A 24,970-nucleotide genomic window follows, 5' to 3' on the forward strand; every position below is an offset into this window, starting at 1 on the left:
CAAAAAAAGTCCCTCAACTCGTACCCTGAAGCAAAATAAACTAGGGCAAAGATGACCTTGATCATTGTTTCAGAAGAAAGACACAAGTAACAGAAAAAGCAGCTTTGCAGATATCAGTGAAGAGTGAAAAACAGAACATATGGATAGATTAGACCATAGACTATACGAAATTGCTAGGCAACAAAATTCAGTGTGTTGTATAAGGTATGTCAGTCAGTTCCAGAAAATAACTGCAGCTGGCAAAACCTCGCATTGCTGCAGAGCAGGCATACTATTGGTATATCTTTAGAAGCATAATAGTAGCCCCAAGCAACTTGTTGGGGGAATTCTAATATTGCAAAATTAGCATCACTGCCAACAAAAGGGTGAGACCACACACACACATGCTCATCACTGGCTGACTACAATGGCCAGTACTTTTTAAAGGAATAAAGTTCACAAGTTTAACTTTAAGTTTTCAAGAGCAAAGGACACAATATAGTAAGCTTACTATGTGAAAAATCACAAAAAAATGGCATTCCTCTAGTCTAGCAAGTTCACTGTGTACTCCCCCAGCTCAATGAGAAATACAGGAAAACTTACTGCCTCAATAGGTACCATCAGATGGTCATGTGGGGTGGAACCTCTTATACTAGAGTTCTTGTGCTATTAGAAATGCAAGAAAAACACCACAGTAGCCACCTGTGCTAAGTCAAACTTATTCTACTCCCAACTTGAATAAAATCTTGTGCAACCCGTTTCAGGCCCTATACAAGTGGAACTCTGCAAAGTTGGTTTGTTCCTGCATCTCTGGATTCAAGCCACAGTGAAAAAATAAACAAATTTATAAGTCTGCTTCCAACAGATTTACAAAAATCCTCCCTCCCCAATGCAGATGACTCAAACTTCAGAAACAATTCAGCGAATAAGACACCATCATGGATGATTTTCTAAAAACAACTATTCACACAACAGATGAAACACAGCTAATTTCAACTTGGCCTCCTTTGTGCATCCAGAGCTGAGTCAGACCACTGTCCATTAACCTCAGCTGCCTGGAACCAGCTCTGACCTAAAGACCTTTGTCTCCATTAAAGTCAGGACTTTCTCATAAGCGAAACACTTTATATAGAGATGCCAGTGACTGAACCTGGGATTTTCAGCATTCACACAAAGCACACTGTATAACTGTGAGCCACAGTCAATTACTATATTCTGTGCTAAAGAAAAACCTGACTTTACAGCTGCCTTCCCTGGCTCAGTTCTCTTTGCTGCAGACTTATTTTTCAAATGTATAATAAAGCCTACCTGCTTTTTGTACCCAAGTACTGATTTCCTGACAATGACTAAGCAGAACCTGCTCATAGCCTACTGCAGTGGTCCCCAAGCTTTTTATCACCGGGGACCACTAAATGCTTGACAATTTTACTGAGGCCCGGTGGGGGGGGGGGATAGTTTACTCCTCTACTCTCAACCACTGCCCTAACGCTCTCTGATCGCTATGGTAATGTTTAAAACATCCCTTCAAAATACGATAGAGACAAGCCACAACAATGAACATAAGGAACATTTTATTTTCATGGAAATTTTAACTCATGACAATGACAAATCAATGGGAACCCTGAGCTTGTTTCTCTGCAACGAGATAGTCCCATCTGGGAGTGATGGGAGACAATGACACCAGAAGTGTGTTGTAAAGGGCCGGGGGGGGGGGGAGAAGGCGTCCTTCGCGGCCCACTTCCAATTAGTCAACGGACCACATGTGGTACGCGGCCCACAGGTTGGGGATCGCTAGCCTACTGTATAAGTGCCATAGTAATATTTCTTCATGATTAAAAGCTTGCCCTTGGGCTCACAGTATGACTATTTATGTCTCCATCGCTTCCCCCCAAATACTCAACATAAGAAATCTCTCTTCATGGCACTTCCAGTAGATCCCAGCACAATCCATGTCCATGATTATATAGCACAGCATCTTCAATGCTAACAGTGTTTAATTTTTAAGCAAATCATATACTATACCTCTTAAAATCTGCCACCAGCTTAACGTCTGCTATGACAAGCTTGTGCTCTATAATCATGTGCTTCAGAAGTTGGTTTTGTTCTGATGGAGGAGAGTACTCTTCACAAAATATACAAGGCACAGATGGAGAGCCTTTTACAGAAGAAACACCACCTGGACTTTCTGGCAGAGAAAGTGGCTCCAAAATACAATCTCTACTGTCTGAAAGACAAAAAATTAATAAAAAAACATGGCATTAGTTGAGAGATTTCCTTCTTGGTGTCTAAAGCAGACTTAACTAGAGCTTCTTGCTTTGAAAAGGTCAGTAAACAGATGCAGGCCATATTACATCTTAGGGGGAAAAAAGAGAGCAGAATCATTCCAGCATGGTTGCTTCAACATCAAGGGGGAACAGATTTACTATTAAGATTGTCAGTTTTCCTCCTCGGCCAACAGGGTATCTTTTAGGCTTAGGAAAACAATAAAGAAAGACTAGGCTTGGGGCTGAAAATTCCATCCATGATGTATGGTTGATATCAAATTGGATGCTGCTTGGTAGCTGGCACAGTGACCTCTTTCAAAGGATAGAATTCTCAATTCCCTTAAGTAGAGTAGGAATACAGACTGATTATGGTGTTCATGTAACCCTTAGCAGGATATTGGCAAGAGTAATTTTCCTGGAAGAACCTGTCAACAACTTGCCTACTGAGTGACTAAATGCCTAGCCATATGTAAAGTAGTATTGTTCAGGAGGAAATTTTATAAAAGTGACAGGGCTATAATGGAATGGTTCAGAAAGGTGCCTTAATAAAGGGAACAGGACTGTGGATCAGAAATATGTAGCGGACATGTTATCTTGGTCTTGTTGCATTGCTTTCTACTGCATTGTTTAATGTCACATTCTACCGACTGCAGTGAGAAAGGTGGACTATAAATGCTGTAATTATGTAAATAAGTAAAACCCTGACCAGAGTTACATCCATTTAAGCTCACCGAAATCATAAATCTGATTACGACTGCACTGTGACAATCATAGTTCTTACAACACATGTATGAGTAGTCATTTTTGGTCAAGAGGGGAACCAGGAAACTATAGGCCAGCTAGCCTAACATCTGTCCCAGGAAAATCAGGAGAAACTATAATCAAAGATAGAATTATTAGGCACACAGAGGACAAAGCCTGAAAAGGGAAAATCTACATGGCTTCTGCAAAGGTAAGTCCTGCTTCACCAACCTTTTGGAGTTCTTTGAGGCAGTGAACAAGCACATAGACAAGAGGGACCTGGTAGACTTTATTTACTTAGACATTCAAAAGGCTATTAACAAGGTACCTCACCAAAGGCTCCTGAGCAAACTTAGTAGTCATATGGTAAGTGGACAGATTCTCTTATGGATTAAAAATTTGTTCAATGACAGGAAGCATAGTAGAAATCAATAGACAGTTCTCACAATGGGGAAAATACGCAGTGGGGTCCCAGTACTAGGATCGGCATTGGGGCCAGTACTATTTAATTTATTCATAAATGATCCAGAACTAAGGGTGAGTAGTGTAATGGCCAAGTTTGCACATGACACAAAATTATTCAGGGTGATGACAAGAATGGGCAACAGTGTGACAAACAAAAGATAACACTGGGGAGTGTAAGGTGAAGTACAATGGCATAAAAATCCCAACTTTAAATATAGGCTAATGAGATCTGAACTTGCTGAGACTGACATGGGAAAAAAGATCTTGGGGTCATAATAGATATTTCAATGGAAGTGAAAACCCAGTGTGCTGCAGCAGTGAGAAAAAGGCAAACTCCATGGTGGGGATTATTATATCTGAATATATCTATGGTGTGGACTCATTTGGAATACTGTGTGCAGTTTTGATCACTATATTTCAACAAGGTCTTTGCAGAGCTGGAAAAAGGACAGAAGAGGACAACCAAGATGATTAGAAGGCCAGCATATGTTCCTTTGAGGAAAGCCTGAAGAGACTGAGTTTCAGTTTAGAAAAGAGTTGACTAAGAAGGGCATGATAGAGGTTTATAAAATTATGTATGGGATAGACAAAATTGACAAAGAGGACTTTTCCTCCCTTTCCCAAAATACTAGAACTTGAGGGTATCCAATGAAGCCGATGAGCAATTGATTCAGGACAAACAGAAATCCTTCTTTATATAGTGAGTGATTTAAATATGGAATTTACTGCCAGAGGACATAGTGATGCCCTCAGGAATAAACAGTTTTAAAAGGGAATTATACTCACGGAGGATAGCTCTATAAGTGGCTGTTGTTGATGGAGCCAGTAACTGGAGTCCATTATTGGTTGGCCACTATGTGAGATTGAACGTTGGACTAGAACCACTGGTATGATCTAATAGGTCTCATAGTCTTACTCTCAGATACAGCCAAATCATTGATAATAAAAGACCCAAAAATCTGAAAGCTAAAATATTTTAATTGCAAATAAAAGTTTAAAGTTAAATAAATAGAAAGACAGTATTCTTCCAATGAAGCACATTTCTGTATGCATTAATACAATATACCCTTGCTATTCATGACAGATCTGTCCCCAAAATTACTGGGAATGGTAAAACCTGTGAATATTAGGAGGCAGTAGCAAATGCTACTAGGTTTCTTGCAAAATTTAATGATATAATTAAGACAATGGCACAGTGGGAAGAAAAACTGGCTTGAGATCACATCATGTGACCAGACCATGGACCATGAACCTGTGAAATCATGAATTATGAATCTTTGAGTGGCGAGGGGTCTACTGTACTTCAGAGTTCTGCTTTGGCCAATCCACTGAACAAGAAGGACTTATGTCACATTTCTCTACTCTCCTAGATCTGAGAGGAGGAAGGGAGAAGGAGAGATCTGTATACTTTCCACAGGACACTGTGCCATATGATATAGCAGAGAGAATTTTGGACGAGGTCCTGAGAGATCCAACTCCTCCATTCTGCAATGTAAGCTCACCTTGGTCAGTCATTGTCTCTCACCCCTCAGAGATATGAGTATAAAATGGAGGAAAGGAGAATGATATTTGGGTCTCTACTGGGGAGAAAAGCAAGCAAACAATAAAGGTGTAATGCTCTCCATGAAGACAGAACATTATTTCTCCCCTTTAAATGTAATTTGGAAGTGAACACATAAAGTTATAATTACTGAGTCAGACCATGTCCATCTAGCTCTGTATCATCTACTGTGACTTGGCAGTGGGCCTCCTTGGCTCCAAAGAGATAACAGTATTTTTCAATACCTGCTCACCAGAAATACTTTTAGTTGCAGATGTCAGGAATTAAAACTGGGATCTTTTGCATGCCAAGCACAGACTCTCTCCCTGAGCCACAGCTCATTCTAATTTGCAGACCTTTCGTGCTTTTTTCCTTACCACATTCAAAATCACTTTTGAAGAGCAAGATCTACTTTCATAAACATCAACTTTGATAAATACCTTGGTAAAGTTAGCAAGTAATTATTTAGCCCCATCCACAGTTCGGAGAAACTGCTCAAAATCTAGATGTTGATATCCCTAAATCAGCAAAGGACTGGATTAAAATGCACGTGAAATGTCCCCAGTGATCAAGAACAATGATTTATACAACTAAGTGTCAATATTATACAATTTATGACACAAGATTTTAGGTGAAAGGGATATTAATATGGATTCTGATGTATTTGTCAGCTTATTGTGTGAAAATACAAGTGTACGAAAACAAAATAAGAACATCTGCTGGAATGTTAAGTGTCTTTCTAATTAAATTCAGCAGTTGAATGAATCAATTCATTAGGAACAAGCCTGGTTTATTATCTCATTAATACAGCTGGCTAATATGAGAGAATTAGTTGCACAACTTGAAAACAATCCCAAAACAAGACAGAATGCAACAAAAAAATAATTGTGAGGAAAATAAGAGGAAGAAGTAAAAGATCTCCCTATAAGATAAAAACCTTAAAGTGACACTCCAAAATAGGTATCTGCACATCAATGGAAGTCCATAAAGAGACAATTGTGTAACATTGGCGCAGCACCTGCATTCTCCAATGAGGGCTATATGCCCTGACTATAGGTCAACTTGTTCTTTGTCCACCAGACATTCCATCTGTAAGTGCAGAGCATTTACAGCCTGCTGGCCTTTGTTACTTTTCATGTGGTAAAGACTGCATGTTTTATACCTACATGTGTTGGATTCTGCATGCTTGGACATCAGCCATAGTTCCCAATGTGCAGTAATTAAACAGACTCAGTTCTACCATGGTGTCTCTACAATACTTCATTGTTGAAAGTATACATTGCCCTTAAAGCAGGACTGAAAAAACTTCAACCCACGGCTCTTTGAAAAAGTAAACAAAATATTTAAGATTTGAGAAGCAGAGAGAATACAAAGCTTTTAATGATACTACAGGGCTTTCTAGACATACTTTACAGGGTGGGAAATCATAGAGCAGGGACAGTTACTCAGTGGCTTTGGAGTTACAGATGGATCTTTGACATGCCACCTCTTGCTCTTCTGAGCACTATTTGCCACTAGGGTTGGGCGCTTCAGCCACTGAAGCAGCTCTGCGCCTGCATGCGTGTGCCAATTGGCATGCCAGCACCGGTGCTGCCCCTCCCCCCCAGTGCTGGCAGCTTTGGGCTGGAACGGCCGCTTTGGCGGCTGAAGCACCCAACCCTATTTTGTCACTGTGACATCCACCGCATGACTCTGGAGGTCCCTTCCAACTCTATGATTCTTTTTTTCAGGAACATGGGCAAGCTGGGACTTGTAGTCAGCAGGCCATTCCTATCTTGGAACAGGCCTGAGGGTCTGGAAGACATGTAAGCTGTGAGCCTAATTCCACGGTTGGAAGTAAAAGGCCTGTCCTTTCCCACCCTGTTCTTTCCCACAATCTCCACCCTTCTCTGTGGACTCTGTGCTCTCATCCCAGTACCTGAGCAGTTGCCAGGAGGACAACAAGCTGGCCAGAAAAGTAAGAATACAGCCACCACAGTAACTGCTCAGGGAAAGAGCAAGCTGGCCACAGTGGAGTGCTGATGGTTTTACTCTCTGTTCACCCCACCTACCTTCTTTCATATGGGAGCCTTGGTAATTTTCCTCTCTTGCCTAACCTGCTGGATCTGATTCTGAGGAGAGATAGGGAGGGAAACCTTTCCCCTCATACCAGAGATGGCTAAGAGTCTTTGGTTGACCCCCGTTTTTAGGCAACTGGCTTGCTACACTCACAGTGTAAACAGAGTTCATTTTATTGCACTTATTTTCAGACAACCATCTCTCTGCCCCCATATTTCACCCGCAAACTTGAATTTCCTTGGCATTAAAATGATACTTCTGTATCAAAGCTGACTGTATTATTTTATCCAATGTAATGGAGACAATGAGCTTTATGCCTTAATCAAAATACAAAGGGTATTTCACAATAAACAAATTAAATACTGAATATTCTTTTAGGGAAACCCCCTCCCCAACCCAAAGGTTTATATCCTCCTATTAACCTAGATTACTATTTTGTACATTTCCATGGGAGTTATTTGCCCTTTACTTCATTCATTAACATGCTATTAGTGCTACATGGGAATCAGCCAACAGAGCCATGTGTTCTGAGACATCACATTCCACAGATCAATCAGCTTCAATACTCTGCAGTGATCCACGGAATGCAAATTTAATACTTGAAAAGACTACTTCATCTTACAGCTAAACTGGGTCAATTTGACAAGAGATACGTATCGATCTTCCTGAGCATCCACTGTCATAGAATACAAGGGCTTTACTGCATGATGCAAAATTAGGGAGGCTTTAAGAAAACCAGTGAGTGACCAGGTTTTGCCATCTTGGAAAAGAGTTTACTCTGAGCAGGTAGCACTGGAGCTCATATGAACACGACTGTGTTCAACAGCCATATTTAACAGAGAAACCCTGGATGCTGCAGTTTCATTAGCATTAACAAGTGTTGCTATGGGTACTATGGCGGAGGCGTCAGAATATAAGTGAATGAAAGAAATAGGGAAACAGATGAACAAAAATCTTAACAGTTGGAAGCTCAAATTAAAACAAGATTTGCCTTACTATTCTAGCTCTGTTTAATATTGCTTAATCCAGTTCACTGAGCTGGATCTTTAAACAAATAACAAGCAACAGGCCACTTTGTATGTGTACAAGGAAATGCATCACATGCAGCATCTGCAGAATCCTTGAGCACAGATTAACTTCAGTCAAACCCTTCCAGACGTCTTTTAAAACCACAAGGATTTGAACAAATTTGAACAAATCACGGTACACAGAGAACTATACAAATAAATGCAGGTTGCCCCACTATTCACCAGGGTAAATGCCTTGGAAAAATAAAAATCCCCTACACAATGGATAACAATTAATTGTTCCTATTTTGTCATTCATCTCTTAATTGCCCTTTATTATAAGATCTGTTCCATTACCCAAGAGACTACAAAGTAACATTTTCCTGTCATTCTTAAACTGTTATTGTCAGAGGCAGAAGATTCAGAAAAAAATTATAGTTGTCAAAAAACTATTTAGGACAGCCAGACTGGAGTAGTGGCTACAGTGCCAGACTAGGAGCTGTGATGCTCCAGGTTCAAACCCCATGTGGTACGTCCTGAAAGCTTGCTGAGTGACTTTGGGCCAATCACATTTTCTCAGAGAATAAAACGTAAGAGAGGAGAATAATGTAAGCTGTTTTGGGTTCCCACTGAAAGGCAGCATGCAAATGAAATAAACAATGAGGTACAACTAATATTAAACACGGAAGGTGCTGTGGAGAGAGAACGGAGTATGAACCTGAGAAATGTAGTCATGACTCATTTTTAACTGACCTTATTATGCAGTCTTATGGAAGTACATGCATACAGTATGGACAACAGTAGACTGAACGGACTTAATTTACAGAAGAGTAGATTTCAGTTTAATATTAAGATAAGTATCAGTACACATGGTTCAACAATGGAACCAATTACATGGACTTTTCCTCACTGGAAGTAGAGGCTTGGTAGTATGGATGACTAGTAAGGTCTTAAGAACATAAGACTAACGCTGCCAGATTGTACCAACGGCATACCATTTGGAGTAAAGTTTGTCTTACTCCAGTCATGACATTTAACATGCACAAATATTTTATTAAACAAACCATGCAGTTGCATAAAAGTACATGCATACAGAAAAGGACAACATACTTAATTTACAGAAGGACAGATTTCAGCTGAATACCAGAATTCTTTTTAGTATGCATGGTTCAACAATGGATCCAATTACATGGACTCTTCCTCATTAGTTAAAAGAAACAAACTTTTTTTGATGTGTAGGTATTAATATTTCTTTAGGAAGGCAATCCATAGGCTTTAAAACAAATGAAAAAATATGGATGATCAGTCCAGGGATGAATCTCCACGGAACTTTTATTCCAATCCCAGGTCATTTCAGTCCCTGCCATCTTCACTGAATGTGATTTCCATTTTGATTTTGTCCGATTTAAATTTTCTCTCTGCAACAAACATGATTGATCTGGAGTGACCTTACCTTTTCCCTGCAATATCCTAGGTGTAAACTGCACGGAGCTTTTATTCCAATCCCAGGTCGAATCAGTCCCTGCTGTCTACACAGAATGCGATTTCTGTTTTGATTTTGGGCGATTTTAATTTTCCCTCTGCACCAAGCAGGATTGATCCAGAGTCACCCTACCATTTCTTCGCCATATCCAGGAGTGCTTTTAATCCTCAATATTGGAATATTGCAGTTCAGAAAGCATGAGAAAGCACTCCCTCTGTGGTAGAGAAGCGCTGATTGGCCAGCTGACTCCGTGGTACAGAAGCCCTGATTGGCCAAACCTGTGAAGCCAGCCAAGGCTGTTAGCTTTTCTTGAAGAGGAAGCCCTAATTTTCTTTCTGTAGAAACTGCAGAAACCCTCACTTCTGTGGATAGAGATTTGCCTCGTGTTTTTTTCTCCTTTCTCTGTTGTCTTCAATCCCCCCCCCCCATTCAAGAAAAGAAAGAAAGAAATAGGGTCTGTCTGGGCTTGGCTCCCCCCTCCCCTTCTGAGCTTTCCCAATCAAGTGCAAAACACTTTTCTGTTTCAATGGGAAGAGGAAGACCAGAGTTCAAATTGATCTGAATTCAGCAGGATCCACACTGAAAAAAACAAAGTAAGTGCAGAATCAGCCCTAGAGTGGATATAATCCTCAATATTTGAAAAATATTTGAAAAATTGGCATGAGAAAGCATGCAGAGCTCTGCCAGTTCTGAACGTGCTGCTGAGCTCTGTGGTAGAGAAGACCTGATTGGCCAAGCTTCAGTTCCTCATTCTCAGGCTGCAAGCTTGCCTTAAATGGGAAGCCCTAACTTCTCTCAGTAGAGATTTGCCTCTTGTTTTTTTTCCTCCCTCCTCTACTGTCTCCAATCCTCTCCCCCCCTTCAAGAAAAGAAAGAGGCTCCTGCTGTGATTGGCTCCTCCCTCCCCTTCTGAGCATCCCTAACCACGTGCAGAACACTTTTGTTTCAATGGGGAGGGGAGGGAAGAGGAAGACCCGAGTTCAAATTGATCTGGATTCAGCAGGATCCACAACAGAATAAACAAAGTACGTGCAGATTCACCCAGGTCTAGCCCATCATGAAACATTCTTGCAGCAGAACACATCTAAGAGAAGGACTGACTTTGTTCCTCAATCTACTTACCTAAATATTTTCAAAAATGTGTTCACTAAATTGTTAGGACCTGGATGAGAGGTTATTGAGTTGCTAGTTCTACAAAATCTTTACTGTAACACCCCTCCTTTTTCTGTTACAAAAAAATGGGGAAACCTGATGAAAGCGATGTATGTCCCATTTTCCAGTTCAAAACTATTTTTCCTAGGGAACTGCCAACTTTGGAACAAGAGCTCCTTACAGCTTTTAAAAATATTCCTTTTTCTAGGCCCTTAAGTTCCCAAAGTTATTAGCATCTCACATTTCTCCTTTTCTTGTCACAAAACCATGGTACCAAACATAGGGAAAAAACATACCCATGTTCAACACATTGAACCCCACAAACCTAATACTGAAACCTCACTAAATGAATTATGTACTTGATAAACGTTTCCAGAGACATGTTAAAGTACCACAAACTGCCCAGCATGCTTAAGGTAGAAAGTCTTAACTTTACTCCTGAGTCATCAAGCTCTTAGAATTTGCAAATGTTACATGATGGAATTTCATAGATATAAAGCCACTACAGAAAAGGCACTATATCTTGATTACAGTGGAATCTACAGCAGAGTGAATAGGCTGTGGCATGCATGGGTTCATCAGAATGCATGCAGGCACCACAGAACTTTAACGGAAACAGCAATATCTTGAATTTTGCTTACAATTCCAATGGTAACTAGCTGAATTCTTGGAAGAACAGTGTAACCTGACAGTTAACCCGTTAACTAGCAGTGGGCACAAATCAGCTCATGAACTAAAATATGTGATGAATTTTGACCAGTTTGTGATTTGCAAAATAACGTTCATAGTAGGTCAACTGGCATGGATTTCCCATGAACTTTCAAGCTGCTTGTGGAGGTTTTTGAGCGGATAAATTTCCAGGCATTCTCTGCTCAATCCCAACTCTGGGGTTATTTAAACCGTCGGTTATTTAAAACCATTTGCTGGCAGGGGCTCATGGGAATTGTAGTCCATGGACATCTGGAGGACCACAGGTTGGCTACCCCTGATTTAAACAGTCTGCAGAGTTTGCAAAATGATCAAATGAGTTGATTAAGGCAGTGTAGTACACTCAGATAATGATAAGACATCTCTTATCCAGATTTATACCTAGCTATCCAATCTGAACACGTGATATCTGTCACCTCTTTTGGATATGATTACCCATGAAACGTGTCTGCTTTGGGATTTGGATATCCCAAAGAATGTGACACTGTCTAGAATACAAAGAAAAAGCACTATTCTGAGAAACAAAACTGAAGGTTAAATGCAGGCAAAGCCTTTCTGCACAAGTGATCTGGTCTTCATTTGAAGCAGCAGGGATCCCATTTAATTCTGTGTCAGTGAAGCTTTGAATACAGCTGGGTATTTTTTTTGGCATGCCATTATGCTTCCTTCATTGTAATCTTGAGTGCCTTTGTTTCAAAAGGGGCAGTTCTAGCAAATTCAATCCTTTATTTCATATGCTCATAACAGTTGTTTCTACTTCATTAGGAAACAAGATTGGTAAGAGCTTCAAGTACTGTGAGACAGTTTGGCTTTTTTTGGAAAGTTTATGGAGGATTTAAGCAGCATGCAAGTTTTTTCCTCCCCTACAAGAGTATATGAAGGTACACCAGGCATATATTATCAAAAGATAAAGCATTCTAGATTATTTAAAACTGGGAGTAAAGGCCGTTTTAAAAATGAGCAGAAGGGCGATGGAGGCCGCAGGGCGAGCACCGCCCTATGGAGCAGGCAGGTGAAGTTGGAAGGCAGGCTGTCACAACAGAGGGTAGCTAGCCATCCTCATGTGGCTTCCCAGGAGGCAGAATTGCAGGGAGTGGCCTTGGCACTAGTCATGTGCCTAGGGAGGCCCCGTTGCCCTCCTGGGATGCAGGAGCATGGACAGAGCCACATGCTATGGTGGAGCACAGCCAGGTGACCTCCCTTGTTGTCCCAGGAGGAGGCAGGAGCAGAAGCAGGGAGAACAGCAAAGTATCCCCCCCTTGTCAGTGGCAAAGTGGAAGGCAAGATCTGCAGATGCTCTGTGGAAGAAGGTGGCCTCCTCCACCCCCACCAGCGATGAGTGAGATCAGCAGGTTCTCCATGGAGGAAGTGGCCACCATTCCCCACCCCTGCCAGTGGAGAGGAGACAGGTGAAACATGGAGAGCCTCTGGTGAGAAACTAGCTTTTCCATAAAAGGGGTTCAGGGAAGTCCACTCTGTCTAGACAGGAAGATAAGATAACTCAGGATCCAAATAGTTCTGCCTGGTCATTTTCCAAGTATTTTCCAAACCCTTCCTGGTTTCTTCCTCATTGGGAGGAGGGAAACGATGTGCAGCGTCTCTTTCCATTGAATAAGACTATGCCTGGCACACTGCATTTATGATACAATCTATTAGCATATGTATGCCCTCAATGGAGGAAGCCATTTGTAGAAGCTGCCTCAAACCAGGTTGAATGGTAACTCCACTCAGTTTTAATTGTATCTCTGCCTGTATCCCAGAGAGACCCAGTCAAGTGCGAATAGTCTTGTCATGCAATCATCTCCTGACAGGTATAATATTCCATGGTCTGCAACACATCCACCATAGGTGTATTCCTCCTGACCATTTTCTGGCAAGCTTTTATCTCCAGAGTCAGCACTTACAAGTATCTTTCATTACCAAGTTCTACTTACAATTTTTGTGCTTTCTCCTTCCATTCTAATTCCTTCTGCATAGCTGTTCTAAGAGGTGAGCAGAAGCCGTGCCAGTGGACCAGTACTCCTCCTAGTATTCTGCTTAGCTGACAACTTTTCTAGCACAACAAAACAAAATCAGAGTCCAGTGGCACCTTTAAGACCAACAAAGATGTATTCAAGGTGCGAGCTTTCGAGTCCAAGCACTGAGAGCCAGTTTGGTGTTGTGGTTAGGAGTGCGGACTTCTAATCTGGCATGCCAGGTTCGATTCTGCGCTCCCCCACATGCAACCAACTGGGTGACCTTGGGCTCGCCACAGCACTGATAAAACTGTTCTGACTGAGCAGTGATATCAGGGCTCTCTCAGCCTCACCCACCTCACAAGGTGTCTGTTGTGGGGAGAGGAATGGGAAAGCGACTGTAAGCCGCTTTGAGCCTCCTTTGGGTAGGGAAAAGTGGCATATAAGAACCAACTCTTCTTCTTAAAGGTTTCACTGGACTCTGATTATATTTTGCTGTGCTGCTTCAGACCAACACGGCTTCCCACTTGAACTTTTCTAACTTCAGGGTCTCTATGGCATCTGCCAAATCAACTGGGGTGCAATTTTTTCCACTTCTGGCCAAGCCACTGGTCCACTGAGAACCGTCAAAGATTTTACAATTGCTGGGGCCAGCCAGGGATCTGACTTCCAGGTACAGCCTCCCTACCCTCCTTCCCTCAGAGTCTTAGCATATTCGCTCTTGTGGGATCCTGCCGACTATGCCACCGTTTGGAGCTCTGGCCAGATGCTCTGGGTTTACAGAAATCCTAAGGAAACAATATGAAAGATCCAGGTTTGCTTACAAGGAGATTTTAATAAGCAATGATCAAGCTTATAGAAACAGGAGATTAAGTTCCCATCTGCTGGGTCTCAAGCACACACAAGCACAGCAAAACTTAGCCAGACCTCAGGATGACATGCATAGTTAAAACTGATCATTTTATACCCTAAATGGTGGTCATGAGTCAAGAAATCATTAATCAAGCTATCCCAAACAGTAGGATGAGCCAGGTCGTCTTGCACCTGGCTTATAGTGGTGAGAAAATAAATCAGGCTTCCTGGATAAAGAGTTACTACCAAGCAAGAGACAGAAGAATATTCCTTTGGAAGCTGACAGCCATCCCCTAAAATAGCGATCCCCAACCACATGTGGTCCTTCAACTAATTGGAGGTGGGCCCCGAAGGACGCCTTCTCCCCCCCGGCCCTTTACTTCATCCCCCCCAGCCATTTACAACACACTACATTGTTGTGGCGTGTCTGTATCTTATTTTGAAGGGATGTTTAAACATTACCATAGCGATCAGAGAGCGCCAGGGCAGTGGTTGAGAGTAGAGGAGTAAACTATCCCCCCCCCACTGGGCCTCAGTAAAAGGCGTTGAGTTGTCCCCGGTCAGTGGTCCCCAGCATTGAGTGGTCCCCGGTGATAAAAAGGCTGGGGACCACTGCCCTAAAAAAAATCAAGGCAACTAAAGTTTAAAGAACCAGCCTGTAACAAAGATGGTGTTACAAAGGCTATATAGGAGGTAGCAGGGGTGGTCCAAAGCAGAATCCGAAAGACAAAAGCCATGAAATACCCTTGAACACATAACATTTTACAGGCTTTCAAGTTATCATAATATTAGTATCAAGCTAAGTATTAAAGGTGTTTAGAGAAAAGGGAGAAAAAGGATATTATAGTCCCTAACCTGAAATTTTCATACTTGCATGCTATATGAACTTTCAAGAAGTCTTCTTAGCAGTTGGTTAGTATTAAAACACCAAAATTTAAAGTCAAACTACATGTTAGATGTTTTTAATGTCTGGTCTTGGTTCTGCATGTGCAGCTCCAAAGTGGGGCAAATTTTGGTTGAGGAAAAATGACTGGGAGAGGGCAGAAGCACTTTCTTCCATAACACTGCAGTCTCAAGCCAAATCATGCCTTGCGATGCTTTTAAAAAGCAGCCCACTGCAGTCAACTCTCCACAGCTCTGTTCCTTCAATGGGGGGGGGGGGGACAGGCTCCAGCTGCTCCTTACATCTATTGCACTTGGGGTCCAGTCAGCTAGCTTTCAGGAGCCACGGTGGTTCCTGCACACTTTGCATGGGGTGAGGACCATCTGTTATTTAGTCCCAGTGGAAAGGGTGACAAAGAGGGGTGGTGATTCTGGAGATCCACCTTGGACTTTTGCCAAGGGTACCAGAATGACTGATTTAGCCTGTGAGTGAATGATTAGACAGGGACACCCTTGTTCAACTCTTTACTTTGTTCATTGGCCATGAGAATTGTTAAAATAGGATCTAAAATATAGCATCTAACTCTGCCCTCTTCTCTGGCATACCTCATCAACAAGGGGGGGGGGTAAGAGCTACACACACACAGATAGCAAAGAGTAGAGATTTGTTTTAAAGAGTGGGAAAGAACAAGAATGAGGATGAAGCAGTATCTGATTTACCAGTCCCCCCCCACTGATTATGCACGTTAACTGAGTTCATGCACTTTTCCAACTATCATTGAACTCTTGTTTCCTTACTTGAATATTTTACAGTTAACTGAAAATTACAGGAAAGTTAGATTAACTGCATTTCAACAGAAGTTAAGAGTTGATATTGGCCTTATCTTGCATTAGAAAGATAAAAGAGGACATATCAGATGTAACTCATATACACCTGATATTTGTTGTTAGGTGCGAAGTCGTGTCCAACCCATCGCGACCCCACAGACAATGATCCTCCAGGCCTTCCTGTCCTTTACCATTCCCCGGAGTCCATTTAAGTTTGCACCCACTGCTTCAGTGACTCCATCCAGCCACCTCATTCTCTTTCATATTTAGTTAAGATCTAATAATTTACTTATAGTAATCAAATGAGTCTGATGGCAGAGATTTAGGTGAGAACCAGTAATATGGATCCAATTAAACAAGAAACACCTGAAGAGTCAAAAATATAAGGCTATCATGTGTGACGAGCCTCAGCCAGCAAGCATTTTTAAGACCAGGGCCCCTCCCCTTCCACCCTCTCCGTTGGCCATTTTGGGAGGAGGATAAGCATAACCATATATGGTTATATCACCTGATATTTAATATATATATATATATATATATATATATATATATATATATATATATATATATATATATATATATATATATATATATATATATATATATATATATATATATATATATATATATATATATATATATATATATATATATATATATATATATCACTAATCACTATCATCATCACTATCAGAACACATTATAAAGGTGAAGTTATTTGCACCAACTCACACCCTACCTGACTGATCCAGGGGGTGTGCTGCCAATAGGAAAATACCACTCTGCTAGTGAGGGCCAAGCAGCTCAAACCGCACTCTGCCAATTAGGGCCAAGCGGTGCAAATTGCATGCAGAAAATTCAATCCCTAAATCATTGGCCCTTCCTGTGAATGTGCAGCCAATAGGGAGAGAGCACTCTGTCAAGGAGAACCAATCAGTGTAAATTGCATGCAGACAACTGAATCCCTACTATCTCAATATGATTTTGAGAGGCTGCAGCTTCCAATCATCCATAATACTTAATACAGTTATCAGATAATAACTGTAAAAAGATGTGTTCCTATGATTTTAATTTACTATAATTAACATCTACTATTTTAAGAAGCTCAGTTATGGTAGTGATAATAATTGGAGCTGAGAATTTAATTAGAAAAGCAATTTAAGACCTAATCACTTTGGCTTGTAATCATTACCTTCTAACAGAATTGCACTTAACAGAATATTCGTAAAACACCTGCTAAGATTTTAGTAGGGAAGTTGTCTTTTAACTTCTAAAGTCAATTTTGAAAAATCACAAGACCGGAAACATCTGAAATTGAGTTGTTAGATTGAGGCAAGCTATTCTCAATGAGATCTTATGGCAGGAGCAATAAGGTTCTAGAATCTGCTGGCTTTCAGTAAACTTGTCCTGGGCCTCAACAGAGATACAGCACTCATAAGGGAGAAGAGGCCTAGTGGATACTTCATCATTCTTCATCATGATCATACTTAACACTGAATCAGCACTTGCAGGTTATAAATATGTTTACTGCATAGGAGGTTGTTTGGTATAGCAATTAGAGTGTTGGGCTACCACCTGAAAGGTCAAATTCATATCCCTGTACTGCTGTGGAAGCTTCTTGCATGGCCTCAGGTCAGTCCAGTAAGACCTGTCTTATCTCACAAGTGTCATGAACCCCCGTTTTCTGTGCCTCATGGGTCTCCTGGCCTCCACGGGAGCCACATGCATCTGTCCCCCTCCCTTCCCCCCGAGGCTCCCTGGACTCCTGCTTCAAAGCCTTTCCACAGAGCCAGGCTCTTCTCTGGTTGCCTTAGAAACAGTCTTGCTCACAGAGTTGAGTCTAAACAACATCAGGCTGGCCGGAGAGAAGCCTCTGGCTTTCACACCACCTAGCTCACAAGTCACCTTCTGTGTAAACCCCTTTTCCCGCCAGATCTTGCGTGTTCGGTTTTCCCCACCTCACCCCCTATATAAGGATGTTCCCCTTTGTTCTGTGTCTCTGTCACTATTCCCTGTGCCTACCATGCTTTGTCTCACATCATCTTATGGAACCCTTCAATAAAGACTAGCTGCTTTGCGCCACATGTGTCCGGAGCAGTTCTATTCGAGGGGGTCACTTCTGATTGAGCGGACCAGCCACTGTTTGGGCCAACTGGGGAGGCAAGAAGTGACGTTTCGGCGCTGCCCATTGTTGCTAGTACACTGGATTGTACTCTTGCCCCCCCCCCCAACGGAGTCTGTCCCTGTCCCCAGCCTGATGGTGCTTCAGTGTACCTGGGGGGCTGCGGAAAATAACTGGTAAGGGTCCAGATGGGGTCCAGGGAGAGAGATTCCATGGTCCAAGAGAGCCCGCTGTATTGGGATGCTGGCCAGAACAGCGTGAAATAGGTATCCTTTCTTGTTGCGTTCACTAATCCCACTGTTTCCGGAGGCAAAAACCTTAAGTTTTGCGTTAATGTCAAGAAAAAGTTTCAACTCCAGATAATAAAAATGTTCTTTCCTTATTAAAGTTTTTAAAAAAGAAAACTTCACTTTCCCCAATGTACACCAATGTTCCAAAGATGTACCATAGACCTTTCTTTAGTAATTTTTTTTTTTAAAAACTTCACTTTCCCCCCAATGTACACCAACTATGTTCACATGCCTTTTAATCCAATCCCAAGCAACACTAACTTCTTTACATCAATAGATTTAGAAGAGTGTGCTGTGTTTAGGATTGTGCTGTTAGGCACAACTTGTTGCTGCACCTGACAATAATGTGCTATACGATTCCTGTTTGAATGAAAAATACTTCTATCTTCTTTTAGGTATAACTCAGTTTTGTACCTTATGTTTACACACACGGAGATACTGAATGATTCTAAAGCAAGTCTAGAACTGGTAACAGTGAATCGTGAGGAAAGGTAAGGTGGCATTTCTCCTTTAAGACAATTACTCATCATGATCTGCTTTTTTAAAGTAGTTGAGAAGAAATGTTAAGATAAAAAGTTTGGTTTTATCAGACACTCGGAGTGCTTGAAATGAGTGACTGCCATTCTCTGCCCTAGGCGTTACTTCTAAGTAAGGGTTACAAGATCATGACATAAGACCCTTGACCGAAAAAAATAATAAAGCAGCCAGAACTCACCATTTCTTCTCTTGTCCTCCCCGTACTGAGAAGCAGCCATGCCTGTAGCTGGTACCGTAGCAAAGATTTCCCGTCTTAAAGGCTACGCAATCTTTGGAAGAACGCCTGGGCCAATGAAGGAGGCCCATTGCCAACATGCGGCGCAAAGCATGCCGGGTACAGAGGCGGGCGATCTTTTGTTTGGTCGGCAGTTCCACCAGCAGAGAGGCCCTGACGGTGGGCTGAAGACTACATGTCCCGCTGTGCACCGGACTGTCGAAGGGGGTGTGGAGCGGGGGGTGGTGCTAGCGGCGACTGTCCCGGAGCGTGAACGGAGCTCAGTCAATCAGAACAATGACTTCTCCGCCGGAGCTGGAGGAGCGAAGCTGAGCCTCGCGCAACGAGCGGGAGCAGCTATAGCGCTGGCCGCTGAGCAGCGAGTGGGGTTGGTTGGTAGCTAGGGCTGAGGCGAGGAGGAGGAGGAGGTGGTGCAGCGGCTGCTGCTGCTCGAAAAAGGGGACCGGGAGCCGCGCACTTGACTATGTGGATTCCGACGGAGCACGAGAAATACGGCGTGGGTGAGTGCGAGTGCCTTGCGGGCGCTTCTGTCTACTTGGGTGCCCCTTTTGCCCTCCTCTTTTATGAGGGAGCAGTGACAATTACATCCGACTCAGAAGTTGCATGTGTTTTAATTCCTTTCCGTCGCCTTCCTCTTTTATAACAAGAAAATCTGCATTCGTAATGGTTACTTCGTAAGTTGATACTATTAGGTTTTTTTTTAGTGGTGTTGATGAAAACAGTCGTGTTCGTTCGGTCATCACCCCTCCCCCCCATTCATCCCCAATAGGTGTCATTGGGAAGCCGTTTGATATTTTAAATGTGGAAATAAAAGAAAGGAGTGGCAAAGTTCTCTTTTTTTAAAGGGAAGAAATTGGATCCCCGTTATTCGTTGGAAAGAGATGTGTGTTGTCTTTGCCTATCGCATTACAGACTCTTATTTCGACATTATTTCCAGTTCAAGAGCATCCTGCAAAGGTCCTTTAGTCTACTCGAATGTCTTAAAAAACATGTTAAGCAAACCTTAAGATGTGCTGGTTTTCTTCTAAAAATGTTTTGTCAAAGAGCTAAAATGCTGGTTGAACTGCTGCCATCTTTCATGCAAACTGTGAGGCAGGCCAACTCATGGTTAAATGTGGTGTGTGTCTCTAGTGTTTTTTGTTTTAGTCTGGATAATAACCCAGTTCCAGTAGTGATGTTTTTTTGTTCTTGGGTCTAATGGAGTACAAAAGTGTCTGGATTGCACAAGAAAACAGACAGGATGATGTATGATCAGTTAGAGAACTTACCATCCTGTTTTGGGGAGGAGGAAAAGCCTCTTCCATTCTCTACACAAAAGGTGAACAACAAAGGACGTTAGATGTTGACTGATCAGTGTGAAGTTTCTCATCTCCTGCTTCTCCCTCACCTCCTAACAACAGAAAGTGTCATTTCTTCTGATTTTTCTCTTCATTTCCTTCTCCCCAATTTAATATTAGGAACTGATGTTTTTTCTAACAGTATTATCACCAATCTTCCATTTAAACAGCTGTCTTTCCTTTCAACTAGAGTAAATATTTGTAATGTGTGTCTCGGTGTCTGGAAACCAGTTGCCCCTTGGAATAATTTTGGGGTTGGGTGCAGGGCAAATCACATATATTGTTCTGGACCCCACCTAAGACATAATGAATACTTCCTGCTGAGTTTGACACAATAGCTGCTATTATGACTGGTTTCACAGGTGATGATCATGGTGAGAATGTCTTTCTGTATCCTGTTTGCCCGCCCATTGAGTTGTGGATATAATAGAAAAAATCCAGTTGGAATGTAAAGACTTGTGCATATGTGCATGATCTCTCTGTGTTTTACAATTAGCATGGGAGCCAAGACCTTGTTCTCTGTGACTGCCCCATTTGGAATTGGTCCCAGATGCTGCTCTCTGACCCAAATGTTAAATTATAGAGATCGGTTGATGGAATTCGTTTTCTTGACTTCTTTATGTACCCAGTCACAGCTGAGTTACTAGATATTGATTAGTTCTCTCATTGGCCTTTTGGAGTGGTGGAGACTGAGCATGCCTGTGTTTATGAACACAGACAGGGAGAGAGAAAGAGTTATGCACATGGATTTAAAGCTACTCTGGTATTTCCTGGAATTGCATGTGGAATATTACTAGACAAGTGTTAAAGCTTGCTTGCTTTTTTTTTTTTTAAAAAAAGGACTTTGGAAAGGAATGTTTTTTTCCTAACTGAAATATATGTTGATTAAACAAAGACAAGTACAATTGCTGCATTATCTTTTTATTGATGATTGATGATGGAAATGAGAAAAGGGGGGGGTGCATTCCACTTTGAGTGATCAGTATGTGGCTGCTGAAAGATGGCCCTACATAGTTAGCTTTGTCCTGAGCACTGACAGTTGCCTCCCAGTGTAACTCCCAAGTGCTGTCTGTGTTTCAGAAGAGGTGTGACTGGGAGAGTAAGCTATTGTTCTTGTAATATCAGTGACAACTGAGAGAGGAAGAAATGTAATCCTTTAACTAAACACTGGTGGATTTTTGTGGATTTTAGAAAATACTACGCTTCCAGTGAGCACATGAAGCTGCTCTGAACCTTGGGTTTGTCAAGATTGGTGTTGTCTGTTCTGACAAGCCGCAGCAGTCCAGGATTCCCATCACCTCCTGTTTTTTCCTTTAAACAGGGGATTGCTGAGTACTGAATCTGGGGCTTCTGAGTTTGAAGCAGATACTCTACCAGTGAGCCATGATCACCTTCTGTATGCACAAACCTGCGTTTGCTGTTATACCAGATCATATGTATGGTCTCACAATTGGATTTACTGTCGAATCATTTTTAAAAATTGCATTATTTGTGTCAGAATGAAAAGCCCATTGGAATCCTGTGATTACTGTAACCAGACAAGCAACTTGTTTTCCATTTTTGTCTCCAGACTGTGGAACTTCCTCCCCAGGAAAAGTGGTTAGGCTACCTTCCAGACTGACTTAAAAACTTTTCCAGATGGCCTTTGAGCCATTTATCTAGTACATCTTTTATCCTGCCCTTCTTTCAAGAAACTCAGGCTCCCTTTCCTATTTAATCCTCAGCAACCCTGTGAGGGCTAGTGGGATTAGGGCAGGGATAGTCAAACTGTGACCCTCCAGAGGTCCATGGACTCCAATTCCCAAGAGCCCCCTGCCAGCGAATGCTGGCAGGGGGCTCATGGGAATTGGAGTCCATGGACCTCTGGAGGGCTGCAGTTTGACTACCCCAGGATTAGGGTATCAAACCCAAGATCTGTGTTCAGATTTTTACTCAGTTGTAATGCTCACAAGATAACTTGGGCCGTTCACTCTTTCAGCCAAACCTATTCTGTAGGATGCCTATGAGGATATTATGGGAAACTGAAAATTGTGTTCTCTGTCTTGATCTCCTTGGAGGTCATACAGGATTAGAAAACTGTAGGCTGGTAAATTTGGTTGGGATAGACTGACTGGCTCAAAGTTACAATCCCAATTGCTGTTTTTCCTATTTATCTCTGGAATCTGTTAACCATTTTCATTATGCTGTATGTTAATTTATTCTCACACTCTACCTGTATGTTTGAACTGATTACTTTCATCCCAATATATTGTATCCGAGGAAGTGTGTGCACACATGAAACCTCATTGTTTGAATAAAACATTGTTGGTCTTCAAAGTGCCACTGGACTCAAATTTTGTTCTGTTGCTTCAGACCAACATGACTACCCACTTGGATCTATCTTCAAGGTTACCCAGTGAACTTTATTGCAGTGTGAAGATTTGAATTCCAGGATCCTAGTCTGCCGCTTAATCACCACACCTCACTTTACTGTCTGGGATTAAGATAGGGATGGCACTTGGTGTTTTACCTCAGCCATTGTGGTGCATGGTTTATGTCATTTAGTTTCTCTTACTTTATGAGAATATGTTTTAGTTTACAGTAAAATTCAAATGTATTGTTTTTTTGGGAAAAGCTGTTGAGAAATGTAAGTACTGTTTGGTACAACCCAACTCTGCACACTTTGAATCCCCCTATTTCAGTGGGATTTATTCTGAAATAGGTGTGCATTGAGGGACTGTTTCATAATCTAAACACTGCCCGCGGCACCACGGGCGCTGCGGACTAAATAATTCGCTAAGGGGTAATGAGGCGGGATCTGTCTGTGATGAGGAAGGGTCCGGATTGGACCCTTCCTCTGGACAGACAATCAGAGGGACCAATTGGCAGGCACGAAGCGCCTGCCGATTGGTCCCTCTGATTCCCAGCCCCAGCAATTGCGAGCCACGCACAGCGCGGCTCGCAGTTGCTCCCAGCGTGATGCGGCGCCTCTCGCCGCATCAGGCCGCTGCCCGAGGGAGCCCCCCGGCAGCCGTGCTCCGCGTGGCTGCCGGGGGCTCCCTCCCCGGCGGCCTGACGAGGTGAGAGGCGCTTTGCGCCTCTCGCCACGTCAGGCCGCCAGCAGACAGAGCCCCCGGCAGTCGTGCGGAGCGCGGCTGCTGGCGCCTCCCTGCCTCCGCCGCCGCGGACAGCCGCCGGCGGCGCACAGAGCCGCCGCAGACAGCCGTCGCCACGAGACACCATGCTGGGTAAGTTCCTAATGCCCGCTGTATCCCTCTTACAGCGGGCTATCTTTCTAGTACCATCATAAACAGGTTGATTCAGAAGTAATACTTAGTGGCATTAGACTTGTTAGTCTGGATAAGATTGTAGCCTGGTTCTGTGCAGATGTAGGTCTCGGTGAAATCTTAAGGATATTTAATTCTAGACAGGACTGCAATAACACAATCCTATGCATGTTAACTCAGAAATGAGTGCCACTGTTCAGTGACACTTACTTACAATTAATTGTATTGTGTCACAGCTTTGAGTATGTCTGCCTTTAACTGCCCAGATTTGGATTTTTAAATTCTCAAAATAAGACTAGAATGATGTCTTGAACCTTTAGTGTATAACAATGTGGTATAGCGGGGAGTGTGGCATATGCAACCCCCCCCCCCAAAAAAAAAGATGTGAACCGTTTCAGGTTTGGAAGAACCCGATTTTGACAGTTAAATGGCCATCCAAATTGACTTTAACGGGAAACTTTCGGGGTAGCTTCAGGCGCCTCTTCTCTGATTCCTCCCAAGTTTCAAGAAGATTGGACCAGGGGGGTCTTAGAGTAGAGGTTAAACCTGCCCTCACTTAAAATGCCACCCCTTTTGAAGTCTCATTAGTCTTGAAACTATCTTGTTCCCGATTTTTTTTTGGGAGGGGGGGTTAGGGAGCCATACTTGGTGTGTTAACTGATGGGGAAAATTTATTTTTTGCTTTGCCTGAGCAATTTATTGTATATTCGTTGCTCCAGACAGTTTGCTTTAAAAAAAATCACTGTCCCGGTAGAAGGGAGAGGGAGACAGGTGCAAGGCTGGATGCTGGAGGTGGGCTCCACACATTTTCGTGGTGTGTGGTCTGCTGGGTGCTTTCCTCTCACTTGTACCAGATAATTGAGGGAATCTACTTTTTTGGATTCTCCAAGTTTGGTTTAAAATGGAGGATGTAACTGCCAGTTGGACGTTGGTAACATTGTGCAAAACACCAAAAATATGGCATCTGCAAAAGGTAAGCCTTTGACTTTATTTTACAGGTGTGGAATGGCCCCTAATCTGCTATGTGACTGTCCAGTTATATATTGGCCAAACTGGAATGCAGCTGGTTTGCTATAAATGTTGGAACAAAAAATTAAATATCTAACACACTTTGAAACTGTGTCTATGTAGACAAGGTATTCCATCTTGATTGAACATGGAAATCAGCCCATCACAATTACTCTTTGAAGGTAAATCAGAAGTTATCAATGTTGATGATGAGAGGCTTGACTCTCCTTTAGTTCAAGGCAGACTCTATTTAACTCTTAA

General features: G+C 42.3%; 2 protein-coding genes across 6 annotated transcripts in view; one reads left to right on the top strand and one right to left on the bottom strand.

Annotated features, from left to right (window-relative positions):
• ZNF277 (zinc finger protein 277) overlaps positions 1-19,251 on the bottom strand; it is a 47,173-nt gene extending 27,922 nt beyond the window's left edge. Inside the window, exons 1-2 of the mRNA XM_077338513.1 lie at positions 19,042-19,251; positions 2,002-2,203 (exon numbers count right to left, since the gene is read on the bottom strand). Coding sequence (XP_077194628.1) covers positions 2,002-2,203; positions 19,042-19,081 — 242 coding nt within the window. The 5' untranslated portion in view covers positions 19,082-19,251. The remainder of the gene's footprint in view (positions 1-2,001; positions 2,204-19,041) is intronic.
• Positions 19,252-19,298: 47 nt separating this feature from the next.
• Positions 19,299-24,970, top strand: part of DOCK4 (dedicator of cytokinesis 4) — a 320,430-nt gene continuing 314,758 nt past the window's right edge. For 2 of the 5 annotated variants that reach the window (XM_077338510.1, XM_077338512.1), the window contains exon 1: positions 19,302-19,598. In XM_077338510.1, the coding sequence (XP_077194625.1) occupies positions 19,562-19,598 (37 nt within the window). In that variant the 5' untranslated portion in view covers positions 19,302-19,561. Of the gene's footprint in view, positions 19,599-24,970 lie in introns of all 5 variants that reach the window. The other 3 variants (XM_077338508.1, XM_077338509.1, XM_077338511.1) reach the window with 3 other exon arrangements.

This window comes from Paroedura picta, chromosome 5 (assembly GCF_049243985.1).
Source record: "Paroedura picta isolate Pp20150507F chromosome 5, Ppicta_v3.0, whole genome shotgun sequence".
In the NCBI taxonomy this organism is placed as follows: domain Eukaryota; kingdom Metazoa; phylum Chordata; class Lepidosauria; order Squamata; family Gekkonidae; genus Paroedura; species Paroedura picta.